This window comes from Mobula birostris, chromosome 11 (assembly GCF_030028105.1).
Source record: "Mobula birostris isolate sMobBir1 chromosome 11, sMobBir1.hap1, whole genome shotgun sequence".
Lineage (NCBI taxonomy): Eukaryota > Metazoa > Chordata > Chondrichthyes > Myliobatiformes > Myliobatidae > Mobula > Mobula birostris.
The window spans coordinates 16,564,732-16,579,369 of record NC_092380.1 but is presented as its reverse complement, the minus strand read 5'-3'; the positions used below and the strand labels follow the sequence as shown (position 1 = coordinate 16,579,369).

General features: G+C 43.1%; 1 protein-coding gene across 2 annotated transcripts in view; it reads right to left on the bottom strand.

The window, feature by feature from the left end:
* Positions 1-13,573, bottom strand: part of LOC140204869 (ubinuclein-2-like) — a 74,412-nt gene extending 60,839 nt beyond the window's left edge. Inside the window, exons 1-6 of one of the 2 annotated variants that reach the window (XM_072271755.1) lie at positions 13,305-13,573; positions 7,322-7,414; positions 5,792-5,893; positions 3,309-3,446; positions 2,306-2,418; positions 564-1,074 (exon numbers count right to left, since the gene is read on the bottom strand). In XM_072271755.1, the coding sequence (XP_072127856.1) occupies positions 564-1,074; positions 2,306-2,418; positions 3,309-3,446; positions 5,792-5,893; positions 7,322-7,414; positions 13,305-13,502 (1,155 nt within the window). In that variant the 5' untranslated portion in view covers positions 13,503-13,573. The remainder of the gene's footprint in view (positions 1-563; positions 1,075-2,305; positions 2,419-3,308; positions 3,447-5,791; positions 5,894-7,321; positions 7,415-13,304) is intronic. The other variant, XM_072271756.1, reaches the window with a different exon arrangement.
* Positions 13,574-14,638: the final 1,065 nt, after the last annotated feature.

The following is a 14,638-nucleotide window of genomic DNA, read 5'->3' as shown; positions in this document are numbered from 1 at the left end:
AAGATGAACCAAAGTGATTTTCAAGGCAGATTCATGCTATCTCCAAGGAAAAATCTTTAAAATGAACAAGCTCCTCTGAAGGCTTAGCATGCAAAGGCCACCAATAGTGTGTAGTCACCCCTAACAGATGTTCCTCACTATTGAATCTGAAGAGAAATCACCAAGGGTTTTTTTTATGACATACAACTGAATAATAATCACACTAATCAGTCTGTAATAGGAAAGAACAAGAAAAGATCAACTCAGTCAGATACTATCCAAATATCCCTGTCTGAAATGGGCAGATAGGATTAAGTTCAACTATAATAAATTTCATGGCCAAACAATTCAGGAAATAGGACTGGCAAAGTTCAGGATGGTTTAATCAACATTTATTTTCTAATTTAGACATTGTGATTAAATTTTACTCACTTTCTCCCCACTCAAGTAATCTCACCTTAATCATGCCCTTTTATTGTGCTGCAGCTACTTCTTTGCAGATGCTGTCTGACATCATTGCCACAGGGGGTTAAAACTCCAAAAAAAAAAAGCAATAATTTCAATTTTATCGCAGCATTACTTACAGACACTTCACTGATCGAATTCATAGAACGCAGGGTCTTAAGATCGTGAATGCGTTTTTCAAGTTGGGCGGATATTCCTGATGGCAACTGGGGCACCTGCTTTTGGCTCTGGGTGGGCAGGTTGCAGCTCGAGGACACAGCAGTGTTGCTGCTTTCCTCAGGTTCAGAGGCCGGGCTTCCACTGGGTGTTTCTGCCAGCAGCTTATCTATGTCCAAATCCCCAAGCAACTCCATGGCATTGGCAGCTTCCTGAAGTAAGTCGTTCTCATTGGAATTTCCTAGAATCGAAAAGACTTGATCGGAGGCAGCTAGGTTATACTCGGAAATGCTAGGATTCTTCGTGGACTGATCGGTCAGCTGAAAGGCAGGCGGTTGCCTCACGTTGGTCTCCTGCTTCTTCATGGCTTCTTTCTCCTTTTGGAACTTTTTGAGCATTGCAGCCAGTGAAAGTGTGTCATTATGATTCCTCCGCTTCTTTTTCTGGTGCTTGACTGCATTAAGGGCCACCACTCTGAAGGATAATCGAAAACAGCGGTGTCAAAGTTACAATAGTGCATAATACTCCATATTCAAATAATGTTCAATTTCTACCACAGGAACATGAGAATTTGAATTCAATTTTTTTAAAAACTGAAAATAAAAGGCTAATATCAATCACAGCCCCTGCAGTTTGCTTCATCATCCATTGCTATAGTCAATTGTTTTGTTATTCCTCTCCATGCCTTGTGCTGCATCGGGCAGCAACCTTGCTGTTTCTTTGGCATCTTTGTCTCTCTTTTTTTTAAATGAAGGCAAGTTGCTAGCTCGACATTCAACCCAGCACAGATGGAAAGTGTGCGAAGACCCAGCCGGACTTGAACCCAGAACCACTTGCCTGGAAGTCCGGTGCTGATGCCACTATGTCACCAGCCAGCAGCCACAGATGACAATGAACACCAATTTCAGTTTCTCATCTCATGCCCAGAGCTGACACAACACATTTACTGTTGGAGGGCTGGAAACTTGAATGGGAGGGTGGAAGCATAGAAGGATCTCAACTTGTGAATTTTCAATTTTCTGAGCAAAGTAAAGGTCCCAGATGGGTAAAGACTGCAACACACCATCCATCCACTTTAACTTCAATAACTATCTCATTTTCATAAATGTTCTTAAATTTGCTTCACTAATGGGTTTTTTGAGTAACTCTTGTTCCAATCTATTTTTGGGTCTCAATTTCTCATGAAGTGCAGTAATAACTTTGTGGTAACTTTCGTCACCCTCCAAGAGAACCACAACCTTGTCATGGTTTGGAGGCTTGTGTGCTTCAGTGATCCAGAGAAATACATTGGCTGGAGCCAGGGCTTTATGCTTTGGCTCATGGTAGGGTCACCCTTGTCAAATAGGTCAAAGGGTAGAGGCCAGACTAAGAGTGGTCCACCTGCCTTCCAGGTTTGGTGGGGGGGGGGGGGGTTCATCTCAGGGCTAACAACCCTGACTGGTCAAACAAAATGGTTACAGAAACAGCAATCTGAGTCTGAAGGTATTCCTGCGTCTTCACCTGGGACTTGCATGACTGACAGTAGTGAAAAACTCAGAGTAGGCTAATGACACGATGCAGGAAACCCTGAACAGCGCCAGAGGTGAAGGACATTCATTGCTGCCCTAAACGCCAGCGGCATAACAGACAGTAAGTAAGTAAGCAACTTTCATTGGCAACATATTATACTTGACGCAGTCTCAGCAATTCAACATTGCCGACTCACCCAGACTCCTTGGGGACTTTCAGCTTCCTTGGCTTCTTCTCTTTCATCCCCCCTTCATCCTTCCTTCTTTGTTTTTTCACCACCCTGTCTTCACCATCTCTTAATTTTTGTTTCTTAAAAAAAACACACACACAACAATTTTTCTGCTTATTATGAAGTATTTCAGAGTATGAGAGTTTGAGAACAAGCAAGCACATCCTTTCCAGGTGCTGTGCAGAACATGAAGGTGGGAGGTTCATCAACATGTCATTCAAAGACTTCTACAAAAAAAGAAAAATTGTATCAACATCTCAGGACTTTAACTGGAAATATAACCTATGGAATAGCAAGCTTAACAACGAAGTGCAGATTAAAGATTTACACTTGGACGAATGAAAGGAAAGTTTGTTGCTACTTGGAGGCATTAGAATTTGGAATGTTTTACAAATAAACAGCTACTTGGGTTGTGATTAGACCACTTCAAAGGGAATGATAAAGTATCTGAAAGATATAAAATGGTTGGGTTAAAGTAAGAAAATAGGACTGGAACAAACAGTTGCAGCTAGTGTTCATACTAGATGGAAAATAATTCAAACTGCTGACTGTTTATTCTTTTCCATAGATGCTGCCTAGCCTGCTGAATTCCTCCAGCAGGGTTGCTGTAGATTTCCAGCATCTGTACATTTTCTCATGTTTCTGATCATAGTACTTGTGCCCAGCAGCTAAATCAAGTGAACATTATTGTAGGCCAGGCGTACAACAAATGTGCAATGGACCACATTATAGGCCCGTGCTCCACGCCTGCAAACCTGCCCTTAAAGGACAAGGACACTGTAAACATCAACATGCAGCAACTAATCTGACTGCAACAAAGGGTCATTGAAAAGAGAGAAAGCTCACCCTCACTAACGTGCTGAGTATTTGGGGGGTGGGTGGTAGGGTAGAGGTAGATGGTAGCAAAATAAAAAAAAATTCAGAACTAAAATGAGAAGTATCACAGAACTAAAATCGAACCATTACTTACTTTAGGTGATTTCAATCTTTTCTTCCCCGCCACATCTTCATCTTCAGTGTCCGATGTCTGGCGGAATTGCAGTGTTCCCGTATTTATGTAAAATCCTCCATATTTCGTTGTCAGTGAGGCTGGAACCAATTCATCATACTGAAAAATAAATTCAGGTCTCAGCTGGAGTTTCTGATGGCTCCAGCGCTGTGAGCTGGAATTTTCAGTCTCAGTTAAGTAGGCAAGTGTACTCTGCTGAAATGACTGCAGCTGCCCAGCCTACATTACTGTCGGCTTGGCAACACCAGTGCTTATTCTGAACTCGCCTCTTGGTACTTGACTGCACAAGCTGGTGGTTACATGTGCAGTTCAGAAACTGACAAATTGCTCCGTTGTATCACGGGTGGTGAAGGCAGCGGCTGTTTAAATCAAAATATTCTTTTGGCCTCTTGACTTGTGACTTGTTGACGTAGGAGAGGATATGGAAATGTTTTGGAGTCTGGGGGGGTGTGGTTAAGAAGGTAACTCATTCATTGCACTTGCTCTTGTAAACTCAGTATTTATGTAGATTTATTGTTATTTCTCAATGGTGTCAACCCTCCCCAATGTTGACAATGGGGGCATTTAGCAAAGAAAATGCTGTTGAATATAAAGTAAGGGTGGTAAGATCACCTCCTGGTGGTTTTGGTCACTGGATAGCATGAATATAAGTTACCACATCTCTGTAGACTTAGACCTCTACTGCATGCTGAATACCTTTGCCTAGGCATACAAGGCCCTGGGTCTTGTCTTGAATACAAGATCCACCCAGCCATTTATCCAGCTCTCCACAATAGTTGATGATATCGGCCTTGAAAATGTAGACCACTTTCCCTACCTTAGCAGCATTCTCTGCTTAAAAGCAGCCATTGACCCACAGCTCAATCACCATGCCTCCTCATGATATTATTGCTGAAGTTATCGTCAAAAAGGAAACATTCTCCATTCAAACATCCGTTTTGACTGTGGCAAATGAAGTTTTGAGCTGAATGATCTTGGTAGGATCAAGACTTCCTTTCAGTGAATTAAGTCCTGTTTGTTACCGCTGGTGACTGCGCACCCATCACTTCATTAATAAACGAAAGTAACCATCTTGACAACTTCAGGCTTTTTCCTGTGCCAGTTTGTTTTTTACTGAACTGGAGACACAACCTACAACACTATATGTCAAGATGCAGTTAATCCAGAGCCTTTCCTATGTCCAGTTCAATCAATCCTTCCTTACTCTCACATGAAAGAAACCCGGGGTTTACCCTCGGTCAATGGTAGGTGACCTTGGCATAAAAAAGATTGGGAACCCCTGAAGTAAACAGAACTCTCCAATGTAGCAAACTGTCAGTAGTTCAGTCAGAACCACATTTATTGCAGGTGATACTCAAGTTAAAGTTCAAAGTTCAAAGTAAATTTATTATCAAAGTACATATATGTCACCATATACAGCGCTAGGTTTGTTTTCTTGCAGTAAGTCCAAGAGACATAATAGAATCAGTGAAAGACCGCACCCAACACGGTAGGCAAACAACCAATGAAAGACAACAAGCTACAAATACAAAAGACAGAAAAAATATTAATAATAAATAAATAAGCCTTAAGTATCAAGAACCTGAGATGAAGAGTCCTTGAAAGTGAGTCTATAGGTTGTTGTGGATGATAGTCATTGAGCAGGTTACAAAGTTCTTCTTGTGCACCTGTATGACTGAGGCCTGCTTGAAGCAGGTGGGTAACTCAGACTGCCAAAAGAAGAGGTTAAAGATATGGCTGAGCTCTCCAGCCCGCTGATCAGCACCGGGTCTTCAGTACCCAGCCAGGTACCTCTACTGGGCTGGATACATTCCCTGGGTTCACCTTCCCGAAGGATGCTCTCGCGTCGACCATAAAGACTGAAATCACAGGGTCACTGGCATCTGTGGGAATTCATGAAGGTTCCCCCATGTCAAAGTGAGCATAGAAGGCATTGAGCTCATCTGGAAGCAAAGGCCTGTTGTCACCTATGTTGCTTGATTTCAGTTTGTAAGAGGTGATAGCATTCAAGCCCTGACACAGCTGTCGAACGCCCTTTATTGTTTCAAATTTAGTCCGGAAAAACACCCAATTTATGGACACCCATACATATGAACCCAAAATATTATTAAAATCTAAAGGCTAACAAAGTACAAATGCTCATTTGTATGAACAGCAAAACGCTCTCTCTACACTTTTAGTAATTGTTCTTTCTTTATCAGTCTGGTATGTTTTTGATGCCGTTGGTTACAATACTGTGGAGATGAGGTTACTACATTGTAATTTTTGTGCATTTTCCAACTTGTGGATAAAATTGACTTTTGGAAGTCTACAAGAATGGAGCCCGTTCATTACTCAAAGTCAGCCTGTTCAATTTGCTCTGCTACTGATCAGTCTTGTGAGGACCCACACAAATATGAACTAAATAAACAGGTACTCCGTTATTGCCATGGATTCATACTCACTGCTTCAGAGTTGTCAATAAATGGATCAGTGTCATCATAGCCGTATCCCATGTCAATTAAATCCTGCATGCGGTCTTTCCGTCGCTTGTGGTTCTTCTGACCCTGGAATTCAGGTTAGTTGATTAATTTGCTTGACATCAATTAAGGAGTTAAAAGAGAAAACATGCAAGATTACAGTAAGTCAGTCAATATCCTTCTGCTTTTTTTGTCTCCCAGTGCAGGGTAGGTGGTTAAACTCTGGTCAGTGGGGTAGACGTTTAGGTATTTCCCTAGGCAGTGATTTGTCATCATCTGAGTGTCTTTTCATTTATTTCCCCTTTGTCTGGGTTTATTCAGACAAAATTGCAGAGGTACCTCCTGTAGGAATGGTGAACCCATAGAATCCTTTTCGACGGCAAGCTATATTTTGCACAGAGGTGGTGACTTCACTTGCCCCATCGTTGAAATGTTCCCACAACCTGGGACTCACTTTCAAGGACTCATGTTCTTGATAATTAGTACTTACTCATCACTATTCTCATTTTGAATTTGCACAGTTTGTTGAGTTTTGCACACTGGTTGAATGCCCGAGTGGGTGCGGTTTTTCATTGACCCTATTATGGTTATTATTCTGTTATAAATTTATTGAGTATGCTGGCAAGAAAATGAAAGACATATATGTAGTTTGACAATAAACATACTTTGAACTTTGACGGAATCAGATGCAATCACTAAGTTGAAGAGACATTTAATCGGGCACTTCAATAGACAAAGCACTGAAGCAGGGGGTCCCAACCTTTCTTATGCCATGGACCACTACCATGAACCAAGGGGGTCCGTGGACCCCAGGTCGGGAACAAGAATGAGGACTCCATGCAGGTAAGTGAGATTATATGAATGGTCAAAAAGGTCAGCATAGACATGGCAAGCTGAAGGGCCTGTCTCTGTGTTATCATCCATACACTTGGTGGCCAAGAATTTCCCAAATCAACGCTTGACACCAGTTCTATTTCAGAACATACCCAGAAGCTGTCCGTGAGGATTCATTTTTACAAGTCAGTAACAGAGTGAGAAAAGGCCAATGAAACTATCAAGGTACCGAGATAGCATTTTGTTTGGCAAGAAACACACCTTCAGAAGGGTTACGTTTTGCTGCATCCTGTCCAGTAGTTCTACATTTTTTCAAATATGGTGTTCTACAGGCTTCAAGGAAAACCACACTGTTCCACAAATATACAGCTCACTTATTCCATGTCAAGCTGAGGCCTTGTTTTAAATGAAGGCAAAAGTCGACAACTATCCATCAACAAGCAACAGACTATCTTGTCACAGGGACATGCTCTCTGTACCTCAGCTACCATGTTTCCTGCATCACAATAGAGCTGCATTTCAAAGTACTTCATGAATTGCAAAGTGCTTTGAGAATATCCTGGGGATGCTAAATATGGATGTTTATTTGCATAAGGGGAGAAGTGTTGTTTCTCCTCAGAGTTAGCTGTTATACCACCTGCACAGAATCTCCACCTCACACCCTTTTGTGTGTACACTTACATATTTCTCCTCAAGTTTCTTTGCTATTGCTTCCACTTCTTTCCTTTCTTTCTCTTCATCATTAAAAGGATCATCAGGATTGGAAGAATTTCTCTGTTGAAACCAAAAAAAAAGAGATTTGTTTGAGACGCAAGACAGATGAAACAACTGAAAGGGAAGTGTTATCCTGTGGCCTCACTTGTATACCTGCACTGGCTGGCCATCGGGAACCAAACTAAAGGACCACAGGAGATCCAGGGGTGGCACAGAGCCGTAGCCAGTAGAGCCGCTGCCTCACAGCTCCAGCAAACCAGGTTCAATCTTGACCCTTTGTGCTGTCTGTGTGGAGTTTGTACGCACCCCTTGTGGCATCTGAGTTGCTTTAAAAAGTGCTGTTTGGCAAGTTAATTGATCGGATCCAGAGTAGCAATTATTACGTTCCCCCTTTACACTCGTGTTCTGAAAATGACATTAAACAGTCTTGAATCTTTACCCACTGTAAACTGCCACCAGGATCTGGCAGTAATTTATGAAAATCTGTAAAGATTAAGATGGGTTAGGGTAGGATTAGTGCAAAAGTGGATGGTTGGCTGAAAGGTTTGTTTCTGTGCTTTGTCTCTCCAAAGCTATGCTGATTTATCATTTCTAATATGGCGAACAATTGCAACAATTAGGCCAAGTAAGCATAAGGCAGGAAAGGAGAAGAATTCAACCATTATTTCCTGAATTTATTAGATTAGATTCAACTTTATTGTCATTGTGCCGACTACAGATACAAAGCCAATGAAATGCAGTTAGCATCTGACCAGAAATGCAAAGAATAGTGTTATTTACAAAATAACTGCGAATAAAAAAAGTGCTACAGCACACAAATATAAAAGTACTGAGACAGTACAATATGGGTGCAATACTGTTTAGCGCTGTGATGTGAGGTTCAGCAGGGTCAGCGCCTCAGGAAAGAAGCTCTTCCTGTGCCTGCTGGTGTGGGAGTGGAGGCTCCTGTAGCACCTACTGGATGGGAGGAGAGTAAAAAGCCCATGCTTAGGGTGAGATGCATCCCTGATGCTTTTCGCCCTGCCCAGGCAGCGATAATGGTAGGTGTTCTCAATGGTGGGCAACTGGGTGCCGATAATCCGCTGGGATTATAAGCACCTGGTTCTCCTCAATCATCCTGGGACAGGGCACAATTGACTCCAAAATACATAAGTTATTGGTCCATCTCAAAGGACCAGATGGTCTCTTCCTATTGTTCTGGTGGGAATATTTCTATTTGGCACCAACCATGCAACACACAGTGCCATTCTTACACTGGACTAAGTGATTAGAATATCTTGAATTCTCAACAACAGAAATCCATTCCAATCAAAGGAATGAACAGTCGACATTTTGGGCCAAGAGCCTTTATCAGGAGGGTCTTCTTTAATTACGTCCCCATGAAGTGCCTCAACTCGAAACATCAACTGTTTACCCTTTCCACAGATGCTGCCTGAACTGCTGAGTTCCTCCAGCATTTTGTGCATGTACTGCTGTCTGATCTGCTGAGTATTTCCAGTACTTTGAGTTGTATTAATGATTAATATAACCTCCATAAAGATGCAAAAGCACATGTGATGACCAAGTTAGTGCAATGAAATAGTTACAATGAGGTAAGACTACATTTGGTTTTCACACACCTATGAATGACTCCAAGCCCATGACAGACTGAGTGCAATGATTTCAAAGGTAGCCCTGCAAATCAGTTGCCAAGAGACTGCAAAAGCTGGAATCTGGAACAAAAAAATAAATAAACTGCTGAAAGAACTCAGTGGGTCAAGCAGCATCTGTGGAGGCAAAAGGTACGTATCAACATTTCCCATCAACACCATGCAACAGTCCTGCTGATTTCTTTCAGCAATTTATTTTTTGATCCATTTGCCAAGAGAACTGGGTCCGGACCATAAAATGCAGCCTTGCCAATGTCAGGCATGTTTCAAGATTAAACTAAGTAATTACAAAACCAGCTAATGCCCACGTTTCAGTAGAACTCAAGGAAAAGCAAAAAAAAACAAGCAAGATCAAAGTTTCTGGGATTCATACTTCCAACCTGTTGATGCCTGTATTAGGGTTTAACTTGAGTAAAAGATTTGGGGCCTCTAGTGAATTTGGAAGCTCTAACTGAAGACAGTCATGCTATATTTATGCCATGATTAGAAAAAAGTACAGTATCATGGAATCCACAAAAAACATCAAAATAAAAGAAAGCCACTTGATGTCTCATGTTGTGACGCTACCCAGCCTAAACCTACCTTCTAAAGTAGGGGTTCCCAACCTTTTTTATGCCTTGGACCAATAGCATTAAGCAAGAGATCTGTGGACCCCAGGTTTAGAAACCTTGTTCTAAGCAAGGTCCACAGACTTGCTGATCAGTACTCTTCAAGTACTCATCCAACTACTTTTAAAATTAACAAAGTTATGGCCCATTTATACCAACTCCCAATATCAATTAGCAAAATATTACGAAATGTAAAATCTGAAGTAAAACATAAAATGCTACAAAAAGTCAACATAGCATGTATTGTCCATCAAGAGATGTTGTCTGATCTCAAATGAGAGAAAATCTGCCGATGCTGGAAATCCAAAACAACACACACAAAACGCTGAAGGAACTCAGCAGGCCAGTCAGCATCTACGGAAAGGAATGAATAGTCAACATTTCGGGCCAAGAGCCTTCATCAGGAGGGTTTCCTTTAATTACGTCCCCATGAAGTGCCTCAACTCGAAACATCAACTGTTTACCCTTTCCACAGATGCTGCCTGACCTGCTGAGTTCCTCCAGCATTTTGTGCATGTATTGCTGTCTGATCTGCTGAGTATTTTCAGTACTTTGTGTTGTATTAATGATTAATATAACCTCCATAAAGATGCAATGAAACAGTACTAAACGGGCCAGCTGGTGGCGCAGTGACATCGGCGCCAGACCCGGGAGCGGAGGTTCCTGGGTTCGAAACCAGTCGGGTCCGCTCCTGAGTATGCTTTCCATCTGTGTCGGGTTGAATGTCGAGATCGCAACTTGACCTCATAAAATAAAGGGAAAATACTGCGAAAATGTCTGTGTGAGGAGTGGCGCGCCACACAGCCTCTCTCTCTCGCTCCGCGCCTTGTAAAAAGCCATGAAAAAGACATCATCACGGACACACGCACGTAGGCACACGCCAAAAAAGAAGAAACAGTACCAAACTAATTGGAAGGCCAGTCAGTATGCAACTTGTGAATGCAATAAATGGCAAGGAAATATAAAAAGGAAATTGAGAAAGTTAACTTTTATTCATAGAGCAACTGCCAGAACAACAGGAAGACCCAATTAAAAGGAAAACACAAAGATGACTTGACATCAGTGTCCACAGTCAAGAAGTCTTTGATCAAAGTGTTTGTGTGTGTCACTGAAAATGCTGGCAAAACACAGCATGTAAGGCAGCATTGTAGAAAGAGAAACAGGGAACCTTTCAAGTCGGGGACTCTCCATCACAATAGCTGCGCTTTTCCAATCATTTTCTGTTCTACTTCAAACCTTCAGCATCAGCTGATTTTAAAAAATTTTTTGAGTAAGTTCTGAAGCTGCTAAACCCTTCATTGTTTAAGAAGTAAATAAAAATATCAATAGTTGATATCCAGGTCCACAAAAAGTGCTTGGGCAAGACAACTGGCAAAAGCCTTGCATCTACATGAACCAACAGCATCGGAATTGGCGTCCATCACAAGAACCAGTAATCAAACTGCAAAGTAGAAAAAAAAGTGTAATATTTGGGTACGAGAGAGGAAGAACAAGCTGACATTTAAGACGTACAGTAGACTGACTGTATATCAGATGCTTCCGAGTGCATCAGGTACTTATTAACAAAGGGGAAATTTTCACAAGAATCAAAATGTCACAGCGCAAGAGTACCACAATATCAAAACTTTTAACCCTTAGTAAAATAACAGTATCTGCAGAGATACAGGAATGTTTTTCTCTCCTGATGACAAAAAAATTAAATCCGATGTATCCCCTGATGTGTTTAATTAACGAGGATGATTCCAACTTTCTGTTCAACCTCTACTAACTGAATTTCATCACAGGCTTCTATACAAGAAAATATCCTGTACCATCAGTCAAATTAGGAAAAACAATAAGAGGCTATTCAGCCCTTTGCCATCTACTGAGATCTAGCTGATCTCTACCACAACTTCCTTTATCCAAATCATAGCATTGAAGTTTGGGCTGACACATCAGTATAGTGCTAAGTGCTTTGCTTTTTTGGATGAAACATTAAACTAAAAGCACTTCACTCTCTCAGACAGACATAAAAAAATCCTTTGCACTCATTTGAGAATATCCCTTGAATTCCTGCCAATATTTATTCCTGAAATAGCTCTTCTAAGCAGGCCATTCTAACATTGCTGCTTGTGGGAAATTACAATGGATAAATTGACTGCCACAGCACAGATCCAACAACAGGGTAACTTCTATCCTGGTTTACAAGTGCTCGAGGGCACCCTGAAAAGGATGTGAAAGGCATTATACAAGTGCAATGTTTTAATGGCCAGTTATCAGGACCTAGGTCCCGGCAAAACCACATCAATAATTCAAGTTTCTCAGTCAATAGCCCATGAAGACCCTTGATGTTATTTCAGAAGGATCATTACTACAGCTGCCAACCAAGACAAGCAGCAATGAGTCGGTTCAACAGGACAACAATGCCAGCAGCAGTAGGATTCTCTGGCAATTTCTCAGCGAGGGAAGCCATTATTCCAAGCAGCAACAAATAAACAATTCCTAAACTATCACTGCGTCTAATGCAGGTCCCAAGTTTCAAGTTTTGGTTATAGTGATTAGCAGAACAGGTCGACACTCAATAAAAGTATTCAAATGCATAGCAGACAGCAAGTCTTTGGAGAAGATGAGGAGATAGTCGGGATAGAGGGAGGTACGAGTCAGTGATAATGACTTGGGGAATGTGGATGAATCAGTGGAATAGTTGAGAGGAGTCCTCCTTCTCCCATGAAATGGAAAAGGCCCCATGCATTTGGTGGACTTGAAGAGCTTTACTGGGCTGGTGGACAGTACAGAAGTTCTTGCTAGCAAAAGAGATCAAAGGTCATTGTGGAAGTGGCTGATTCTCTGGGCCAGCAGAGGATCTGAGGAAATGAGAAAAGGACACAAAGAATGTACGCGACAGTCAAGGGGTTGTTATTACGGTGAGAGAGGGTGATGGGTCAGAGAGGTGGTAATGGAGTAGGGTTAAAGGAGGAGGAGGAGAGGGAATTGGGGCAAACGGAATGGAGCAAGGGAGAAGACAACACACCACAGTCGATGGTGGGTCAAGTCAGTAAAAGAGACGGACTGAATGACGGGGTTAACAGAGGTGATGTAACTGGGCAGTTTCAGTGGGGGAGGAAGGGTTTACGCCAACGCCAGCATGGACAGTATGGTGTTAGTCACAACCCCATACATTCCATCAGTCAATGGGGTTCAAATCCCGGCACAGATAATGAGGATCGTGAGGAGATGAAGTGATTAATTGGGGGGAGGGGGGGAAGTTACCCATTATGGCCCATTGGTCAATGGGAAACACAACTTGGCAGGATCAATAGAGGAGGAATAGAGTAGATCAATAGGTATTACAACTCAAAAAGGGGTCAGTGAATGATGGCAGAATCAAAGAGGGGGCTACTTTTCCAGTGGAATCAAAAGGGGGAAGTGATGGGTAGCCCGACCCGAAGTGAATGACGGCAGGATCAATGGGATGCCCACCAGAGCAGGATCGTGGACATAGGATAGGGAGGGAGATCTCGGTCGGGTTGATGGGGCAACTCTGCCGGGCCAGGTTGGGGTGACAGTGGAGGCCTCAGCGATGAATCAATGACAGCGGGATCAGCGAGGCAGCAGCTGTGCCCGCAGACCAGGGGAAAGCCCAGCGCTGCTCGGACCTGACCTCCGGACACCGGGTAACGGGGCGCTGACGGGCTGCACTTCAGCGGATCCTACCTTGGCTTCCCGCAGCAGCTCGTTGTAGTTGTACTCCGTGTGGCTGCGATCGCTCGGCTCGCTCAGCTTCAGGCCGAAGCGCACGTTGCCCTGGTCGCCCCGCTCCTCTCGCCGCTTCTTCTTGGGGGCAGTGGGAGGCGCGGGCACGGCTTCGGGCGCGCTCACGGTGTTGAAGGCCACCCTCCGGGGTTCTGACATGTCTGCGCGGGGCGAGCGAGGCGGGCGGGCCTGCCGCGCCGCGCCGGGGCCGGGGCCGAGGCCAGGGCCGGCGCCAGGCCGCTGAGTGGCTGCGGGCGCGATCAAACCCCCCCTCCCCTCACCGAGCCCACACCAGCGCCGCCATCATGCGCGTCGCGACGTCACGGAAAGGCGTACGCTTTGCACGTTACGTCATGGTCATACGCGCTTGCGTCAACTTAAACTAACCGTGCGTCACTGCAACTCTAGTGATGTCATAACTGTTCTCTCTTTGATTGGAGTTCTGTATATGACAATACAGAAATACATGTACAGAACAAAATAAATGTAATGTTGAAATTGTACAAGGCATTGGTGAGGCCAAATTTGGAGTATTGTGTACAGTTTTGGTCACCGAATTATAGGAAAGATGTCAACAAAATAGAGAGAGTACGGAGAAGATTTACTAGAATGTTACCTGGGTTTCATCACCTAAGTTACAGAGAAAGGTTGAACAAGTTGGGTCTTTATTCTTTGGAACGTAGAAGGTTGAGGGGGGACTTGATAGAGGTGTTTAAAATTATGAGGCGGATAAATAGAGTTGACGTGGATAGGCTTTTTCCATTGACAGTGGGGGAGATTCAAACAAGAGGACATGAGTTGAGAGTTAAAGGGCAAAAGTTTAGGGGTAACATGAGGGGGAACTTCTTTACTCAGAGAGTGGTAGCTGTGTGGAACGAGCTTCCAGCACAAGTGGTTGAGGCAAGTTCGATGTTGTCGTTTAAAGTTAAATTGGACAGCTATGTGGACAGGAAAGGAATGGAGGGTTATGCGCTGAGTGCAGGTCGGTGGGGCTAAGTGAGAGTAAGAGTTCGGCATGAACTAGAAGGGCCAAGATGGCCTGTTTCTGTGCTGTAATTGTTATATGGTTATACGGTTAAAGTCTATTATAGTGCAAAGAGGTCAAAATTACATTGATGTATTTTGGCATTGCTTTTCTCCACAGGTGTATACAATCTGTTTTGCCTACATTGAGAACCCCTACTCCTACTTTCACAGCTCAGAGCCACCTTTTCGAAAGAGTTAACACCCAGTCTTGCAAATATAAGCTCCAGGTTCTTATCTAAATCTCTGTGCATCTTTTGCAGTGCTTCCTC